Source organism: Lissotriton vulgaris, chromosome 6 (assembly GCF_964263255.1).
Source record: "Lissotriton vulgaris chromosome 6, aLisVul1.2, whole genome shotgun sequence".
Classification (NCBI taxonomy): Eukaryota; Metazoa; Chordata; class Amphibia; order Caudata; family Salamandridae; genus Lissotriton; species Lissotriton vulgaris.
Window position 1 is genome coordinate 71850883 of NC_141694.1, and position 21371 is coordinate 71872253.

The 21371-nt window shown below is 45.2% G+C and overlaps 1 protein-coding gene across 1 annotated transcript in view; it reads right to left on the bottom strand.

Annotated features, from left to right (window-relative positions):
• Positions 1-4085: 4085 nt before the first annotated feature.
• LOC147706808 (calpain-1 catalytic subunit-like) overlaps positions 4086-21371 on the bottom strand; it is a 601296-nt gene continuing 584010 nt past the window's right edge. The window contains exons 18-20 of the mRNA XM_086925586.1: positions 20338-20454; positions 20022-20080; positions 4086-4181 (exon numbers count right to left, since the gene is read on the bottom strand). Coding sequence (XP_086781712.1) covers positions 4086-4181; positions 20022-20080; positions 20338-20454 — 272 coding nt within the window. The remainder of the gene's footprint in view (positions 4182-20021; positions 20081-20337; positions 20455-21371) is intronic.

The window sequence follows — 21371 nt, forward strand, 5'->3', positions numbered from 1 at the left end:
CCAAAATACCCCTTTTACAGTTCGCTGCATGTCACCTTCAATTAACAGGACAATTTCAAAAAGTCTTTCAGGGGGAGCAACATGCGTATCAGCTGTTTCAATCACAATAAAAGTCTCAGTCGCTGTCACCTTCAACAGTGGACGGAGGGCCTCTCTCACTATGGTAATCTCCGCCGCGCTGTCCAGCAAGGTCAGAGCCCACGTCAGATTCCGAAGCCGCGTTCTCACTATCTGGGGCATATCGATGCGCCGTTAAGGCAGCGACTTTCTTCTTGGCAAACTGCGGTCTCTTAGGCGTAGAGTCGTCCCGCTGATCCCCTTCACTTCGCGTGCGGGGCTGGCCACGTCCTTGCTGACCACCCCTGCCCCTGCCGCCCCCTCCACCACCGGTTGACGGAGCCGATGAGTCCTGAAAGGAACGAGGAGAGCGTTGGTCAGATGCCTGATATCTATCAGGTGTTTTAATCGTAGCGCGATCGCGCAATTCATAAACACGCTCTGACTGCGCAGGTTGTGAAGGCGCCGGACTCGAGACCTGTGTCTGTTGTTGTTGTTGCTTACCCTGATTCTGCTTTTTAGGCCAATTTTGTTTCTTGGACCTGGGCTGTCCACCTGTTTCCGAAGACTGCCCCTGGGGTTGCTTCTTTTCTTTTTCAAGAAAAACCTTCGCACCCTTAGAATTGCGGCCAACCATTTTATAAGCCGCCACAATTATTCTTGCCAGCTGACGGGGTTTCTCGGCATCGGGAATTAACGCCAGACCATTGGCCACTTGAAAGTTCACTGCATCCCCTTTTACAATGGCAAGGATAATACCGCAAACTGTCTCAAATGAACCGTTCAGGCGCATACCCAACTCAACCGCCGACTCAGGTCCGTGATCATCCTGAACACGTTTGAGGATCGCAGACAGGTTCGACACTGACGGTGTGCCAAAGCACCTCGAGTAAACCGCTGCAAAAGTCTTACCCCATGTCTCACAGTCAACAAGTTCCGGGGCTAAATCTTTCGGTAAACTAAGCGTAAGAATCCGGTGTTTTTCACCCGGAGTCGTATTAGGAAACACAGCTTCCAGCTGGTCGAATTTCTCGGCAAGCCAGTAAGGAAAATCATCCTTATTGTCTGGCTTTCTGCCCATAACGGAATTCACCAAGACCGGACTTATTTTCAAGCCAGCCTGGTCTCCTCGAAGCTGCGCCCCTGCGGGGGCTGCGCCATGAATATTACGACCAATGTAATGAACAAGCGCTCTAATCACACCAACTGCGACCTCATGAAGACGCCGCAGGTCACCCACATTACAAGTGGTGCGATTAGGATGAGGAGTAAATCCACCCAAAGCGGGCCAATTTGTGCCCGGAATGGATAAGGGACCTAACCTCGGAGCCGTTAAAGAATGGGGTAGGGCGCCACCAAACCAAACTCCGTGCTGCCAAGCGTCTATAGGTACTTCCAGTGCCCTGTACGGAGCATAAGCCGCCGGTACATCCGTGGCAGTGTATGAATGGTAGACACCCGAATTAGCGTCTATTTCCGGAAATGTCACCCAGGAATAAAACAATTCGTACGGGTACGCATGTTCCGCACTCACTACTAGAACCACAGCTAAGCCTTCCGCGGGTACATTATAACCCCGCAAGTGGTCGCGAACCGCGACGCGGCTATGCTGCGCTATTTCCACTGCCATGTTAGCACAGGAAGAAGAAAAACTAGACAAAGAACACTTTGTAGCACAACTGGGTAGTGATTCAAAGAAACCTTTTGTAGAAGAATTCAAGCTTGAAAAGACCTATTTCAAAAACAGGTAGGTTTTCCGACACCGCCGTTTACCGGAAACGGAAATGAAGGTGTCAAGGTATGAATGATATACTACTCGAGTGTCATGAAATACGGCCAACCAATCCGTTGGGCGCCATGTAGCAGGGTTTCCGTTCTCCCACAGAACTGTGCATAGAGATCTAGAACCTCAGTGAGTTAGGATGATCCAAAAACTCATCTCAGTGTCAGAAATCTCGTTACCTAGCTAGCTACAGTGTCTCATGGATCATTATGGAATGATCCATGTATTAGACAAACCAGAACATGATCTTTAGAATACCTCAGGAGTCGTGGAACACATGAACACTCTTTTGTTATATAATCATTTCAAACCAAAACTGAGAGTCAAAGAACACAAGTGCAAGTTTGAAATATTTATTATTCAATGCAAAGTTCTCAAACGCAGTATCTTGTATAATACCAAAATGCAGATTATAAAAATCAGAGTCAGCAGCATAGTCACTAATCCATAATAAGCAAAAGGTGCTAGCATGTTATAATGCAATTTCTATAGAAATCTGTATCACCTATATTTCGCGCACCCTATCTAGCATATTATATTATATCTAAGAAGGTCTCATTCGGGTTTTAGCAGGGCGGCCCCATACCTCTCAATGTCAGTAGGAGCAGTTCACATCAACCGCTACCTGCTCTCTTCATGCGCAGCACCAAGTGTCTACGTTCATTCCGTGTAACTCTATCTTAAACCCGCGTAGAGCCCAAAATGTTGGCATCAACATTATTTGTGTTATGTCTAATGTGGTGCGAGGATCAAGCCTCCCAGCAACCTTGTGTTAGGTTAATTTCAGAGTGTGCAGCTCTCAGTGTGCAGACAGTTGTACCAAGTGTACCAGGCAAAGCTGATAGCATAGAAATAACATATTATTCTCAAATAAACCACCTCACCGCTTCTAGGGTGAAGGCGACAACAACAAGTATGTGTCGTGTGCAAAACTGAAGCCGAAGGAAAAAAGGCTGTTTAAACATGTAATGCACTCATGCTAACTTAACACAATATATGTAACGAAGTATCCATATGACAGTACCCAAGACGGCAGCGTTGAAGAGAGCGAGCCCCGGGGACGCGGCGGGCAGCTGCGGGCAAGGTAAGTGCATTTTAATTCGTTCACACATTTAAATTAAAGTATTTAGGGAGGGCGGGAGGGAGGCGGGTGGCGGCCAGCTACGCACCGTCTGCGGAGCGTGCCTAGTGCCAAATTCTACGCCTGCTACGCAAAATGCGTAGAAGCCGGCACTACGCACACTCCATGCGCGGAGCGTAGCTGCCCGCCCACCCTTAACTATGTCTCAGTCTGGGCCCCCACTCGCAGTAGTTCAGCTGACAGCTCCACGGCCAATGCAAAAATTGTGGGCGATAATGAACAGCGCTGGTATGTGCCTCTGCTGATCTCAAAGTGCTGGAACATTTGGTGTCATTTTATCAACCTGGCTCTTGGTGGTGTGTGGCGCAATTTGACCCACCATAGAAACACTGGTCTCATCCCTAGGGCCTCTAACACTAGCAGCAAATAAAATCTCCCTAGGGTTTTGAATGGTTTTTCAAAGTCTAAGAAGACGCCACTGGGAGCTCCTTAGCCTCTTCGACTGTTCCCATAATGTGAAACAATTGACACATACTATAGTAAGTTGTCCCGTGGCGAATGAATCCACAGGGTGGGCAAGTGTCCGAAGCATTGGGAGCAGCCTATTACCGAGCACCTTGCTTAAAGACTTACAATCAACATCTCCAGTCGCATAACATTCTGGATGCTTCCCGGCACGGCTTCCGTGCTGGACACAGCACGGAGACCGCCCTTCTCAGTGTGACAGAACACCTCCGGACAATTTTGGATTCCGGGCAGACGGCAGCACTGATTTTATTAGATCTCAGTGCTGCCTTTGATACGGTGTCACACGAGGTCCTGCTACATAGACTGGAAACGTTAGGAATTGTGGGACAAGCCCTGGCATGGTTCAAAGCTTCTTTGACCGAGAGATCTTTTCGGGTCTCCACCCCTCCGTTTCTGTCTAAAGAATGTAGCATTGAACAAGGCGTACCCCAGGGCTCGCGCTCAGCCCGACACTCTTTAATCTGTATGTCCAACCACTGGCTGAGGTCGCCAAACGGTGGTACCTATCTATAGTTTCATACGCGGATGACACTCAGCTGGTGGTGTTGCTGAGTGACGAAGCCGGGGTAAAAGTACACAAGTTCAAACAGGGCCTGACTGCAATAACATCTTGGCTGACGGCACACTATCTTCAGCTTAATGCCGATAAAACGGAGGTGTTGGTAGTCGGTAAAAATGCTGCAGCAAGGAGTGAGGACTGGTGGCCAGACATTCTTGGCAACCTTCCAGAACCTGAAAAGGAAGTTAAAAATCTAGGAGTTTGGTTTGACTCCTCACTAAGTTTTGTGGTCCACACTGAGAAAACAGCTGCTATGTGTTTTGGACTCCTGCGTAATCTGAGGCCAATACTAAAAATTTTTGATCTGCCTACGTGTCAGCTTGTGGTGCAGTCTACAATCCTCTCAAGACTGGACTACGCAAGTTCTCTGTTTCTGGTAACCAACCAGACGGAGAAGGCTCGTCTACAACGCGTCCAAAACGCAGCAGCTTGTGCCTTGACTGGACTCCCCCGGTTTAAATCAGTATCTGATACGCTCTAAAAGCTACACTGGCTTCCTATCGACAAAAGAATCCACTTCAAGACTTTGTGTCTCGCTTTTAAGATTCTGAAAATGGACTCTCCTCCTAGGCTCTGCCCTTTGATGACAAAGTACTCCCCTCAAAGAGCTCTTAGATTGATGGGACAGTGTCTGGCTGTGGTTCCTCGGGTTAAGCTAGCTCTGACGGGAGGACGTTCCTTCCGCTATCTGGCTGCAATACTCTGGAACGCTCTTCCAATACAGATCCGGAATCTAAATGATCTTTTGGCCTTTAGAAAGGCCATTAAGACACACCTTTTCTGTCAGTAATTGGTTTTGCTGTGCTCTGTCTGTTGGCTATGTCTACTTTCTCTCTTCTGATCAAGCGCCGGGACCCCCCTTTGCTGGGGCAGCCGTGCGCTATATAAGAAAGTATAACATAACATAACATAATCAATGTTGAACACTTATAATGGGCAATAAGAACTCACTTCTAAATGATCCCGACCTGGTGTCCCAATATGCTGTGTCGAGAAGGGTCTCTGTTTGCAGTCATCAATTTGGTATCTGCGCCCTGACCTCTCCTCAGCAAAAGGCAACTTTGAAAGGGCTGTGGCTAGACGGTGTCTGGCCCTAGTATTCAGAACTGATCACCCGAGGCCATAACTCTGCATTGCAGAGGATATAATCAAACCTAGTGTGTACCTGGTGGCCTGGAGCATAGTGTGAGTATTCTGCCTCCCCCGGGTGACCCATCTGCCAGATATCATGTAGCTGCGCTGCAGTTGTCTATTGCCTAAAGTGCCTAGTCACTTGGAGGCCCAATGCCCCCGGGAGGGGAAGTATTAAGCGATCCATGTCGACGTTGTGCACACAATTGAAATCCCCTCCCCATAATCTCAGTGCCAGAGAATTCAAAGGCAGGGCCAGTGACAAAGCGAGTGAAGTAAACCGCCCTGTAGAATGTTTGGTGCATACAATGAGACCACTGAGAGGCAGACTATCTGGTGCACCTCCTAATAGCACATAGTGGGCATCGGGGTCTACTCTGCACGTGGTGCACTTTTGAATCTGGGCCCAAACATAGGCGGAATATCCTGTGCCAAATACCTGTTCCCTCCAGTGCCTGGATACTTTGTCTAGCTTTGTGGCCATAAGGTGTGTCTCCTGGAGGCAAGCAATATGATTGTGCCTACGCCTAAAGTACACATATATCCTGTGTCGCCTTATCGGGCCAGGATATTGTATGTGGTAGCCATGTGCATGGTGTACCTGCCCGAGGCCCAGACCTTTTATTGCACCCTCTCTCCGTGTCACTTACCAGTGCCATATATTCACAAGTGCTGCTCTGCCCAATCCTAGCAAAAACCAAAAACTTTAACATAACAATAACTACCTCACTCTTGGCTTGGATGCTAAGAGGAATGGTGACACAAAGTCCTCAACAGTTTAATAAATAACGAAAACGTGTTCTTAGTGCCAAACAGTCCTTGCAGAAGCATCTGGAGGGTTGGACCAAGAACTATGTGACAGCAGAACCTGGAACAATCTGGTCCTCCTGGGAGTTCATATAGTACAGAGTTTCCAACATAGTAAGCATATGTGTCAAGGGATATGCAGATCCCGCCCCCCCCCCCCCCCCCCCCCCCCCCCCCCCCCCCATCCATCCCCATCGTAAATGAACTCAGGCTATTACACTCACCAGCAATGGAAAGTTACAGAGCTGGGGCCTCCCCTCAGGGCGATCTTCCCAGCCCAATCGTGGACTCCACATCTGAGGTCACAGAACTCACTGATTCTTGATCCATATCTGGGGCCGGGACCTGAATTCTTTTGGCACTGTGTAGGCAGACCTCTGCTACCACCTGTACCCATTCCTTAGCAGGCTTGTTCCTCATAGGGGTGAGATCGGGGTTGGCGCAATCGGCGCCTGTGCCACCCCTCGGACCAGCCCAGCGAATCAGCTCCAATCCATCCCAGATAGTCTTGTTACCACTTGGAGGGCAAGCTCACGCCTCTTACGGAGAGGGGAAGAAATGTGTTGTGTCAGCATCCACAACCCTAAGCTTGGCAGGAAAAAGTAATATATATGTCAATCCCTGAGTGCGTAGCTGTGCCTTGAATGCTCCAAAGGTGCTGCAGATTCTCTGGACCTCTGCTGTGTAGTCCAGTTACACCGTGATGTTATTTCTGTTATAGGTCTAGGGGCCTTATGCTCTGAATTATTGCAGTAAGAGATCCGTGTCTTTAAAGTTGAGCAGGCATGCTATCACTGGAGATGGAGGAGGGCGACCAGGAACCCTGGGTGCTCTCTCAATGGAAAAAAAACTTTGGAATCTGGTTGACCAAAACTGTAGTGGTTAACCAGTCTGCCTGGAAAAGCTCTACTTTGGAGCGGTCCTACCGCTCAGGGCAGCCCAGGAGATGAAAATTGTTAAGTCGAGAGCGCCCCTCTAGGGATGTTGATAATAATGGGCAACACATAATAGTCTGACTATGTCACAGGGGTGGGGGTGGATATTGATGCTTGGATAGGTTAGAAAAGACAGGATCCAAAAGACATCCCGCTGTATGCTTCATATCCACCACTAGTTGAGTCAATTGCATAGTTGCCATTATTGTAATCGCAATGTAAATTTAAATCACCAATAATATTAAAATCGATTGCTTTAGTACCAATTGAGAAGAGTAATCTATTAATCTGTCCCTGAAATGTTTGAGTGGATCTCGGCGTCTATCAAGCAAAAGATCCGAAAAGGTAAACTTTTGATTAAAATAAAGCTTAGGCAGCATCCTTTTACAGCCTGGGATAGAGCATGATGTCACACTACACCAAGTAGAAGGATGTCAATAATTGCAGTTGGCTGTCCCCCATGGGTCTGCCACATCCTTTGATGCAGTAACCTGAAGGAAGAGCTAATGCTGATTCAGCATGTGTAGTCTGGTTTAGCCAGGTTTCTGTAGGAAACAATATAGTGTGGCTCAATGGTTAGACCGGCAGACCCTGATGCAGAGGTCTAGCCCGGGACCAGGGTTCAATTTCCCGCCTCGGCGGGTCTTGGGCTCAAAATTCCACGAACCTGATAATTCTCGCCTCGGTGCCTATTCCAATCATGGAGTCCCACTCTGCAACTCTGGGCAATAGCTTGCTTAATCTCCACAATGGCCCCCACAACGCTAAGGATGCCTGGCCTTCACCCTGGGAGTGCCCAGGAGTGGACACCTCACAGGGAAAGCCAGGACGGGTTACACAGCGGTATTCGTACAAGCGCCTTGAGACCCTTGCGGGTGAGTAGTGCGCTATACAAGTATCAATTTACATTTATATCTAGTAATTGATCCATGATGACATCAAGGGTATCAGCATGATGGCATCACAGTTAATGCTACACAGTTTAATGGTAGTTGTATATGTATTGTCCTTCAGAGACCTGTTTACTGTTTTATTGGCAAATGTGAGGGAGAACCTGCAGGGGTTACACCTGGCATCTTCCTTTATGTACTTCCCCAAGGGACAAAGTATGGGATCATGGATTGTGAAAATGTATCTGTGCGAATGCAGCTGAGAAGCAAAGTAGATTACCTAGTTTTCTGAAATCTCTTACCACCCCCTACTGCCCCCCCCCGCACTCTCAGATCCTCTCATCTTCACCTCCTGGTCATCCCACCCTTCAAGCTTACAAGGATGGGAGGCCGAAGCTTCTCATATCTTGCCCCTACATTCTGGAATTCTCTTCCCTTTTCTCTTAAATCTGTCACATCACTCATCCTTTTCCGTAAGTCCCTTAAAACCTGGCTTTTCCCCCAATCTGGATAAACTCTAATCTGCCTTTCTCAGTATCCCAATCAGCGCCAGGAAACCTACGGTGATAGTGCGCTTTACAAAAACCTCCTAACATAACATAACATAACCGTAGACCTCCACGCAGGGGCTGTAGATGGGTGCGGTGGAGCAAAGAATGTCAGCAGTTTGGTAGTCTGGCTGATGTGGATGGGTATCACCACAGTTGGTACGTAAGAGCCATGGTGCAGAGAACCACTTTGTCTTGGAAAATGTTGGTGTAAGGGGGTGCTCAGAGAGCGCCTGAATCTCACTTTGGCGATTTAATGACCACTTAATAGACTGTTTTGATCATTGTCCTCTGCACCTCTTGGCTATGTCTGATGAGCATATCAAAATCATTAAAATTAACATGAGGTCCCATCGAGAATATTGAAGGGTTTTAGAGGAAACATATTATTGTTACAGTCCTTTCATGGAATGAGTCACAACTGGTCACTTGAACAGAGAGGGCTAATCCAGAAACCGTAAGCATGCCGATATGCATTGTCGAGTGCTGGACGAATTGGGTCAAGCACACACTTTCATGGGCCAAGCAGGAGCAGTGGGCTCTCCTACCTTGGGCCTCACAGAGCTAGCCCATAGCTATGTAGCTTAGTGCAGGAGGGGTCCATCTCCTTAACCTTTCAGCAAAATACCATGGCTGTGAGACACAGAGTAGTAGGCCTCCTTCTCCTAGGCCTCACAAAGTTGGAATTGGGCCTTGCAGTGCTAGACAATGGATGGAAGGGCAGGGCAGTGGTGCGCCCTACCTCTTGGCCCCGTAGCGCTAGACCATGACTGTGAGGTACCTTACCTGGGCCTGGCTTGTTCCCAATAGTGTCCTTGTACGAATAATAGCTGTATGTGAGATGGGTGTGGGTCTCGGGTCTGGAGGCCACCAGGTGCCGTTCCAACGGAGGAGTCCTACTATACCTTGTGACTTGAAGCACACCTTGCAGCCTGCAAATGTCTGAGCCCAACACTAGACGGAAGGAGTAGGCTGTGTATTTGCAGCAACACATGCTACGAACACACACGCACACACATGTATCTATACCCTCATAAACTATTTGATTTTGAATCAGAAACTTTATTGGGGTAAACATTTCGTCATCCAGAAATAAACTTTGAGTGATGATAAAGAAGTAAGTTCACACTTTGATTGAGCTATATAAATAGCATCCTGTGCATATCCAAAGGCAGTATGAAAGGTCTGCCTACAACTGCCCAATGCATCATTTAAAACGTGTATGTGAAATGGAAATGTGACTTCATATGCATTAGTTATGGGGCTGCTTTTGCCACCACAGTGGACTCTTTCACAACGAGCAGAGCATTTCCCAATGTGTAACAATAGTGTTAAAAAAATAAAGTGTATCTCGGTGTACATTCCCATTGGTGCTGGAACGAATGTTAGCTTGGGGTGTGCTGACCAGTAAATCAGCCCAATATGTCAAAATCTGTTTTTGAAAACAAAACCATTGTTGCAATAAAGAAAACACATTTGAAGGGGCTCTTTATTATTCATTCTCTATATAAACTCTTTCAGGTTTTATGGGGGTGCTGCAGCACCACCTGCACCCTTGGTTCCTGCTCCACTGTTTACAAGTCCACCAAACACAGAAGACAAAAGAGGCATCCATTTTGGTTTAAAGCCATGCTGAGAAAGACACAGAGCTCATGTGTGCTATGAGGACTTCCAGCCAACTGAGAACGCTAATTAAGCAAAACCAACTTGTTATCTTAGGTGTCCTCACCTTAGGTGCATGACCTTGCTAACTGAGTTCAATAATTTCAGGCAAGACCAACTTGTGAATAAAACAGGCAATTATTTATTACTGACGGCCATTAGTGACATTATTCATCAATGCTTTTTGCCATGACTTAAACAAAGCAGCTAACTCTACTAACTCCACCCCTACCCCAAATAAAATCTCTATCCACTTCGTTCCTCCCACCCTTCAAATTAAAGACTACCGTACAAAGCCCCAAAATACAATTCACATTATGAGCTGGCCCCATGTCCTGGGGTTAGAAGCTTGCCTCCCCCCCCTCTTTTTGCAGGGACGGTGGCGATTAAAAGCATGAAGGCACTACAGAAATATGCAATGATTCTCTACAGGAAGGCGGCGTTTTGCAGAATAAGACAAGTCAGGGGAGAAATAGTGGTTATAATAGGGCAAAGATTATTTTTGTCCTCTTGTTTTCAGGAACAGGAGAGAGGCAATTGTAGGACGCACAGGATAGAGCCATGTTGTGGTCTTGGCAGGCGCACCACTTCTCGCTTTTCAACCACGCATGGTCAGCCTCAGCCACTGAGAAGGCAAAAACACACCAACATGTGATCAGTACATCAGCAACTACCCTAACACTTCCCAGTGGAGAAGACACAACATTGTACAGCAACTTTAAAATACCTACCATCACTGTGACTTGGCCCTTCCCTCATCCACATTGTCTGATTGCTAATGTTGTTTAAAGATGCAAACTCTTTGTCCAATATAAATCCTCCTTTACCATGAACCGTAGCACAATTGTACCCCTATTGGCCTGAATGATTATAACTATTTTAGGTTTCAATCCTTGTCTAAAAACTTGGTTCAGTTCAATATTGTCGCTGGGTATTCTCCAGTGCCTCATCTTTGCGTCCCATATGTAGGGCCACTGGAATTATTCCGTGGTGCCGCTGCTGTGTTTCCTGCATTTGGCTCTTAAGCATCTGCCTAATAATCCACCATATAATGCATTGGTTGTGCGGATAGTTCTATCTCAAATGGATCAAAAGTTACTAAAAAAAGTAAAAAGAACCACACGCGGTGTCGCACAGTTACAGATCCTTTGCTCATCATGAACTTGGTGGCAGCTGTAGTCTGGTATTACTGAGGTGAAGCATTTTCCTATGTATTATTATTATGTGTTAAAATGCCAAAATAGCTAAATAAACCTCTCACAGAATGTGCCAAATTATGACACATATGTTTGTCTTTTGTTACCGGATATTCAACAGTATTGGATCTTTCATGGATTCACATGCTTGAATCATACCCCGTCATCAAAGTCTGAGTCCTACGGTACTATAATAAAGCATTGTGTATTACTACAATAGACTATAACGCCAGTGAACCATTGGTTTTATAGCCTATCTGTGTTCTTTTTTAAAAAAGGACCAAAGTATGAAATGTAGCCTATCTGGCAACGCCACCTTCTAGAAAACTCCCAAGAGAGCCTGAATCCTTCAGATTTTCTACTGCACTTCGTGTTATGGGAGTCTCCTTGAGCTCTACTCAATCTACTGGTTTTTCACCCAGATCTTCAAAAGAATTTACTTCAAATATCTACATACTCTGGCTGAACAGCATGTCCCAACCAACCAAAAAAAGATTATTCAGATCCTGTGACTCACGTGGGGAAATAGAGGATCCACGAGGATGACCCTTAAAAGGATTGTATATATTGCCTCCATCCGGAACATAAGGTGAGAGACTGCAAAATCTGCCTCACCTTTTCTCAGAAGACCTTAAAAGATAGAGAAGTCACAGCCTGATTCATCAAGCCGAAATTGGCTCGCAAAGGTCCAGATTCTGAGAATCTGGCCCTTTGCGAGCTCTATTTTTGCATTTGGGATTCATCATCCCAAATGCAAAAATCGGTAATAGCGATGTCGCAATTTTGCGAAGAATTACATTTAAGGAATCTCTATTTGAGATTCCTTAAATGCAATTCATCATCCATTAAAAAATTGCGAATTCGCAATTTCGGCCCGCTATTTACCGTGAGGTCAAACCTCGTGGTAAATAGCGAAAACTTAGAAAAATGCTTTTAAAAGCATTTTTCTAAGTTGCATGTTGCACACACACATGTCCTTTGGACATGTGTGTGCGCAACACCTGTTTCAATTTTCATTTAAGGGGTGCTACAGGGTGTCCTTTGGACACCCCTGGCACCCTTTAAATCGCTATCTTATTTGTGATTAGCAAATTGCTAATCGCAAATTAGGAATACTCCCCATTCATTCCTATGGGCCTTTTGGCCCATAGGAATGAATGGGGAGTTATTCCTTGTTTGCGATTAGCAATTTGCTAATCGCAAATAAGGATTGTGTAGGAATCGCAAATCTTTTTGCGATTCCTACATGAATCCCGTTTTGCGAGTCTGTAATAGCGATTCCTTATGAATCGCTATTATAGACTCGCAAAACGGGTCTATGATGTATCAGGCTGATAGACTTTTATCATGGCTCCCAAAATTTAAATGCAAGTTTAAGCTATTGGTATTGTAAATGACAATGCCTTTTATTTATGTTTCAAAAACCAAAACATGAATAAAAGGCATTATCATTTAAAATGCCAATAGCTCAAACTCGGGTAAATGCGAAACCTGTTCCATTGCAAATGCGTGTTTCCATTTCAGATTATGCCAGCAGTAGCAAAATACACAAATAAACTTCTTTCACAAAGGAAAGGGTGCAGGACCAGGGACACCAAGTAACAGCCTATGGTACTAGGCCCTTTTCTTTGTGAAATTAATTTCTTTGTTTGTTATGCTACTGCTGCCATACGTTGAAACGCAAAATAAGTTAACAACTTACATCACTTTTTGTCAAAGTTGCATTGAATCATACACGTTTTGTCGGTCTTCTTGTTTGGAAAATGTTATCAATTATGTCAGTCCATGCCTTGAAGTCACTACAAATGTGTAGTCCTGCTTTTTTGTCTGCTTCCATGCTCTGTTTTTTTTTTTTAAATCAGGCCATCCAATATATAGGGACATGTACCATGAATGACAGAATCCACGGAAACAATCATACTACCAGCATGAAGTAAAATGGAGGCTACTTCCTAAACAGCAGCAGGGCAAGAATTATGGTACTGCTGGCATACTTTGAAATGAAAGAAAAATTTGCGATGTCAATAGCTCGCATTTTGACTAATACGAGACCTATTGCATCACAAATGCTCTGAGCAGCCTCCTGTTTGGCATCAGCTGTGAATAGGTCATTGCGGCAGGAAGCTAAGAGCAAACCTTCAAATTGCCCAATGTAAGTTAAAAGGTAAGACAAAGTAAAAGGAAACATGCAACAACGAGGTAAGAATCAATTAAAAATATAAGTTCTCCCAAATGGGAGATAAAGCAGGCATGCGAATGAACACTGTACTTTATCGGTGCTCTTCAGCTGAAAGGAAGTGAGGTATCGGCTGCTACAACGAAACAGGAGGCTTAAAAGAAGAATGATGGTGGTAGAAGCCAACAGTAAGTAGGAGGTGGGAATAGAATGGTTTTAGTGATGACAATAGGTCTTGCAGACAGCGCATGCACGCTGTCGCTCGACCTCACAAGGGATTGCCCTTTATCTGAGGAGGAAAGTGATCAGTCTCACAAGCGAGATAGATCTGCTGAGAAAGTCTCCTGAGAGCCACCTTCTAAAGTGGTAAAAAAGTCTCACCATACCACTTCTGGCTACTTAAAGAGGCATGTGGACTGTCCTTCAAAAACAGAAAAGATTGCCTCAGAAAATATTCATTCTGAGCCTAATAATCCTTCCCTTATAGAAGCTCAGCTCGACAACCAGATCCCTGAGAAGCCTTCTAGTTCTACCTTTATGTTCTTGTCAAGCAACGGCTGTCGACGACCACTTTGTCGATGACAGTGTCTATGATTACAACGATGACCTTAACGTTGACGTTTACCACAGCATCTTCGCCTATGACCGTTTCCTCTTCAACATTGTCATCCACAACGATCATAACACGGTAATACTAAAACCACCGTTGACCAAGACTTTACCGTGGACGTACCTGGTTGCGTTAATGTCGATAATTACGTTCCCGTCAACGACACTGTCATTGCCAACATCCCACTATTTAAAGGTTTCGCCGCAGCAGATAACGATAATACCAGCAAAGATAGAGCAATTGGCGATGATACCGTCCACAGTGGGCTCGTCGAGTATGATACTGTCGATGAGGGAGTCCAAAGAATCCTTCACTATAGATCAATCGAATACGTTGAAAACAAAAATAGCTCTAAAACCTGCATTTCCTCCATTATTCTTAATCACTTTTGGGGATAAGTGTTCTACAGAGACAATTCTTTGAGCCAACACTTCTCCATGTAAAGTAAAGCCTTACCCACCAGCACTCCTATTGGATGATGAGGATGACTCTGATTAAGGAAGGCCCTTTAGAATGGCTCATAGTCCAGCCCAACTTAATGTAAAATGTCGGGGTTTGATGACGATGACTAGCAATATCATGAGGAACTCTACTGTACTGTGAGAAATCACTCTGAACAATAACAAGAAGAGTATTCAATGCAAGGTCAACAACTACAGGAACCCTCCATTCAAACACCTATGTCTCTTGTAAGCAGTTTGTAAAGTATGCTCCAAGATTATTACCACAGGTTTCCAACATCTTCGACCACCAATCCTATCCCGCAAACAACAACAAAATGATGCAATTTTCACAAATTTCTACTTCGCTCCCGCAGTCATTACGACTGCTTGCTATACCTTCAACTCCTCTAACAAGATTAGTGGATACTCTGGCTGACCCCCAAGCAGATGCTGCCCCTTCTACTGATAAAGACAGAGAAGAGGGAGAAATAAGAGGCACTGCCTCATTTCCAAATGAGCGGGATGACTATCTTATCCCAATTCTTGCCCCCCCTTCATCCTCCCAGCACCTCCACCAGTATTGGCAGCTTCCATAAACTCGTGGAAAGGGTGGCTAAAAGGTTTTAACTTCAACTTCTCACTAAAAAAGCAGATTGTTTCCTCTGTGATTTTAGAGAGCCCACCAAGAAATCTGTTCGGTATTTTCCTATTATTACTTTGCTGTCTACAAATGCATCCAAGTCAACTGGAATTGGACAACAATGGCTACAGACTCAGGGGTCGTTCAACAATGTCATTCAGATAACTCCAACAATGGCCAAAGCCATGATCAGGTGGACACAAACATCAAACCTATCCAGAGGTCTATCATACCTGGCATAAGTGTCCCAGTACGTCATAACATCTGATGCATTCCTGGAAGCATGTTTTATATCAACAAGCAGGGGGGAAGCACACTCACCAGCGCTATCTCATCAAGTTCAAAACATCTGGAATGGGGCTCTTCAACATCAGATACGCTCAGAGCGGAACATGTGCCAAGAGTTTCCAATATCCTCAGACTCGCTTAGCAGAACCAATATTACCTGCCACAAATGGGAGCTTGACCAACACATTCTAGGCAACCTTTTCCACGGTTGGGGCAAGCCAAACTTAGACTTGGTTTAGACAAAAATGAACAAGAAATGCCAATTCTTCGCAAGTTAGCATCTCCAAAAGGGAGCATGGGGGAATGCTTTTTCAATGAGATGGTCAGGAATCTATGCTTATGCTTTTCCCCCCGATCCCATTGAACCCGAGGTTGCTCAGCAAAATGAAGAGAGAGCCTTGACAAGTTCTCCTCATTGCTCCCAAGTGGCCCAGTCAGTTCTTGTTTATGGAGCTCCTGTTGGAACAATCTCATGTTCTTCTTAGACCAATACTAGCTCTACTGACCATAAACCAGGGCCAGACTAATCATCCCAAACCGGCATCACTACATTTATCGGCCTTGCACCTGAGTTCAATGATTTTGCCAGGTTAGATATTCATTCAGACTGCATGAAAATACTTTCCAAAGGAAGAACTGACACTATAAACAGAACTTATAAACTCAAATGGAAACGCTTATGCCTCTGGTGTGTTGGATCTAAGGTCCATCCTTTTACATAGCCATTGGAGCAAATTCTCCCGTATCTACTCCATCTGGCAAGATCCAGCTTGACTCATCCTTCCATCAAAGTGCATCTGGCAGCAATTTCCAGATTTAGGTGATCCGGTAATGCCCTTTCTTTATGGTCTAACAGAATTATAAAACAATTCCTCAGCTGTGGAGATCTTTGCCATTGTGGTTCTTTAATGCGATGCTAGGACAGCTTATGAGAACACCATTTCAGCCCATTCACAAAGCAGAATTAAAGAACATCACTTGGAAAACTACGCTTTTTGTAACTCTCACATCTGCCAAACGAGTGAGTGACATTCAGGCATTTACCATTAAGGAACCTTTCCTCTAATTCTAGTCAGACACTGTAATACTTTGGAACAATCCAGTGTTTATCCCCAAAGTCCCTTCAGACTTCCACTTGAATGAGCCAGTAATTCTGTGGGTGTTCTTTCCAAATCCTCAAACTGTTGCAGCCAAATCATTGCATTCCTTAGATATCTAGCAATGTCTCAATTTGTTGCTCATGCCAATCTCAGGAAAGGTCCCCCAGTTTCTAAACAGACCATTGCCAGACGGATTGCATCTACTGTCCAATTTTGCCTCGGGCAAGCAGGGAAATCATTGCAAGACAAGGTTAAAGCCCACCTTTACAGCTCTCTTTGCTGGTGTACCCATCCAGCCCATTTGCCAAGCAGCAACATTGTCCAGCAGACACACATTCATGAGGTCTTGTTGCTTGGATGCAACTGAGAAGATTGAACCAGCTGTGGGACTAGCGGTGATGAGACAACTGTTTTAATGAGGTGAGCCTTTTCATACCTTTCTTTCCCACCATCCGCTGTGTAGAATTTTATGGTTGTTGACTTGATTTATTGCTAACTATTGCAATTCCAGTATGTGAATCCATGAAAGATCGAATACTGGCGAAGAAAATTAGTTACTTACCTGTAATTGTAGTTTGCCAGGATTGGTATCTTTCATTGATTGACATGTGACCGACCCTCCTCCGCTGAGAGACTCCCCGTTTATTTAATGCTAGACTATTGTACTTGTGCTAGGAAACCTGAGGGATTTACAGCTAGATTCATCAAGCATTTTTGCGGGCGCAAACGGTGCGAATCGCTGAATTCGGCCGTTTGCGCCTGCAAAAATGGCATTTGGAATTCATCAATGGGTCATGAACTCGCAATTTGAAAAATCGCAAAAAATTGTGATTTTTCAAATTGCGATCGCATTTAAGGAATCTCAATTTGAGATTCCTTAAATGCTATTCATGAACCATTAAAATATTGCGATTTCGCTATTTTATGCCACTATTTACCGTGAAGTCTGACTTCGTGGTAAATAGCGATAACTGAGAAAAATGCACTTTTGTGCATTTTTCTCAGTTGTATGTTACACACACACATGTCCTTTGGACATGTGTGTGCGCAACATAAGTCTAAATTTACATTTCAGGGGTGCTACAGGGTGTCCTTTGGACACCCCTGGCACCCTTGAAATCGCATCCTTATTTGCGATTAGCAAATTGCTAATCGCAAATAAGGAATAACTCCCTATTCCTTCCTATGGGCCTTTAGCCCCATTCATTCATAGGAATGAATGGGGAGTTATTCCTTATTTGCGATTATCAATTTGCTAATCGCAAATAAGGAATGTGTACGAATTGCAATTTATTTAGCGATTCCTACATGAATCCCGTTTTGCAAGTCCTTAATAGCGATTCCTTAATAATCGCTATTAAGGACTCGCAAAACGGGACAATGATGAATCTAGCTGTTAATCTCTCTTTTGAGTATTCTAGAGGGTGCTGTCGTCTGACTGGCTAAAGTTCATACTGTGGTCCTTTTTTCAAAAAAAGATATAGATAGGCTCTAAAACCTATAGTTCATTGTCATTATAGTCTCTTGTAGTAATACACATTGCTTTCTAATAGTTAATCAATCAGGGAATTGTCAAGCGTGTTACTCACCCATGAGGGTCTCAAGGCTCTGGGGGGAGGGGGTTAAGCAGCTCTGGTTAGTCGAAGAGCCAGGTCTTGAGGGTCTTCCTGTAGATGTGCAGAGAGGGGGTGCGTCTGATGTCGATCTGGAGCTCGTTCCAGGTCTTGGCCACAATGTAGGAGAAGGCCCTTCCACCTGTTCTGGCTCTGCGGATGCGCGGGAGTCAAGCGAGTGCGAGATCAGCAGATCGGAGGTTTCTCTTGGGTACGTGGAAGGAGATTCTCTTGTTGAGGTATTGGGATCCGGTGTTATGGAGGCATTTCTAGGCGTGGGTGAATGTCTTGAAGGTTACTCTCTTCTCGACGGGGAGCCAGTGGAGGTCTCGCAGGTGTTGGGTATTGTGTTCTAGTCGAGGGATGCCGAGTCTGGCTGTGGTGTCTGTATGGTCTGGAGTTTGCGGAGCAGAGAAGTGTTGATTCCGGCATGAAGGGCATTTCGTAGACTAGTCGGCTGCTTATGAGTGCTTGGGGGACAATCTTTCTTGATTTGGGGGATCCATTTGATGGTCTTGCTAAGGATGCAGGTGGCCGCACCAGCGTTGACCTGTCGGGTCATGGAGAGGGAGGAGTAGAGTACAAATACGATGCTGAGGTTCCATGCATGGTCCGTGGGGGTAGGAGGGAGGAAGGGTGGGTTCCGAGAGGAAGGGCGGCAGTCTGATTCTTTGGGTGTTGGTAGTGAGGAAGGGGCGGAGGAGGTGGCTGCGAGTAGAGCGGTCTCAGTGCTGTAATTGCTGCGGTATCTGGATTGGGAAGGGTAAATGGATGGAGTTCTCTTCGATGAATTTTGTTAGTTGGACTTTGGCGGTCTTCTCTGTGACTTTGTCCTCGAAGGGGAGGAGGGAGATGGGTCGGTAGTTTTTGGTGTCCGAAGGATCTGCCGTGGGCTTCTTGAGCAGGGGCTTGACTTCTGCGTGTTTACAGTCATCAGGAAAAATGTCGGTTTTGAAGGTGGTGTTGATGGTGCGTCGTAGTTCCGGTGCGATGGTGGCTCTGTGGAAAATGTGCGAAGGGCAGGGGTCAGTGGGTGCTCCTTTCATGGTTGATTCAGTGTCTTCGTGGTGGCTGGGGTCCAGTCGGAGATGATGGGTTAGCTGGCGTTGTTGGAGGAGAAAGTAGTTTCGGAGTCTGGTGTTCATTCGTTGAAGTTGTTGTACTGTGGTACTCCCACTTCTATGGCATGGAATGATTCAAACATTTGAATGTATGAAATGTCCCAATACTAGAGAACTACAGTTACAGGTAAGTAACTAAATTTCATTTGGCCAACCCTGTCGCATAATGTGGTTTTCCATTACTACATACTTACATTTGCCCTATCTGTAAGTGATCCCTAGTCATCACACTTTGTCAATGCGTAGGAACAGGAGTCTGATAGTCTTTACATTTTAGTCAGTTTCTTGTTGCTCATAAGTCCAGAAGATCCCAAACCATGCCACATGTTCAGGAAATTCTCAAAAGAAATATAGATATAAAGTAAAAATGGAATTGCTGTTCACACACATTTGCTTTTGTGAATATCTGGCAATGATGCAACGCTCTTGGGCAGACTCTGGGCACTCCTGATCTACAGGATCCTATTGCAGTCTTATGATATGCTTAAGCATAACCTTATTCTTGTATGATTGCAGACTTCGTCCTTTATGTATATTCTAAGCAGTGCTTATAATAGGGCTTCTTTTGTAGCCACTTCTACCGTAAACTTGAAGATTCAACTTGTATGTGTATTTTGACTCAATGTATGTCAATTCATGATATATGGATATCCTGAAAATCTGGAATAGTCCTAGTCTTCCTTTCCATACATTGGACATACCTGGAAATTTGATAGAAAACAGGTCCACTCAAAGGCACAGTCATGCACAATCCTTTCTTCCTACTATGGTTAGGCACCTAATGCCACTCATCACTGCCTTCATGTGCTCATGTGCTAAGTGGAAATAGAAGTAGGTGCTCCAAGCAGCTCACCTCTGCCAGGCCGATGGCGGATATTTCACTGTCGTCTTTGGCGATGAAATTGAAGAGTACTAAAGCAAACAGGGGAACAATTAGTTTTGTTGTAAGAGCAGGTCAAGAGCCTGACACACGTTGTGCTGTGCACAATGACAGAGACTTTTGCCAGCCATATCAGCACAGAAGGCCAGAGGGACCTCAAGCATGAAGAATTACGATATAGAAGCAGAGTGTGAGAAGAGGACTCATCAACAAAGAGGTCAGAAGGGAGTAAGCAGGACAAAGAGTGTCCTTCGATTCCCAAGGTTGAACTTCCTAAAAAAGCACTCACTTAACATGGCCTCCAGCTGAAGCAGGCAGCAGACAAAGTTATCGAAGTCGACCCCCAGTGCGGTGTCGGAGTAACGAGGTACCAGAACCTGCATGATTTTTTTATTCAGCTTGAACCCTGGAAAACAGAGAAGGAAGGTATGTTAATCTCAGTATCAGCTGAAACCTCAGCACCGTGGGGTTCAATCAACCCCTCCAGCAGGCTCTTGTTCCACAAGCCCTGTCATGAGCTCAACAGGAAATTTCACACGGGGTTCATCAAGCACACTTGGGTATCACCTTGGATCTGCACCTCTCAGGCGGCCACCCCAAGTGCCACACACTGCAAGTTAGATTAACCCATTCAAGGAATTGTCCGCCTAACTGTGAGCACTCAGAACGCTGCCGCAAATCAGCTATTGAGCTCACATCGCATTTCTCACCAACAAATACCAATTTCCTACCCTGTACTCCTGTTCTCATCCTGTGCTGTCACACGCAGCCAATAGAATACCACACCCAGAGTGTGCCTGATTGGATCTCAGCTAACCTCTTTCTCCTTGCAGGATCAGTGATTGGAGCCGTTCGTGGCAGCCCTTTACGTGCTGTGTATTGCGGAAGGTGCCCATCCCAATCAGTTTCTTTAAACAGCTTATAGTTGTAGAAGTGAAATATAGAGAAGTGTGGGGTCGAGAGGCAGTCGCGAATGGTCCAGGGCATTCTCCCCTCTCTGTGCTGTGCATAGGGTTGCTACATGGCCAGGTTTTAACCGTCCTGACTTGGATTTTAATGCCCCAGATGGTAGAATAATTGAAAAAATCACATAACGCCGGTATTTTTTCCCTTATTAGTTGACCATGTAAACAATAAATATAAAAAGAAACACTTTAAAGGTGTTTGACAGCTGCCTCAATGACCCCCAGTGTTAATTAAAGTAAACAAGGAAAGGCCATGTTAAAAATGAATACAGACGTTTTCTTATAAAGCTGTACTTTAGACTCCTGCCTGGAAATTTACAGGATGTTGAAAGTTGGCAAGAGGGCCAGATTGGTAAGG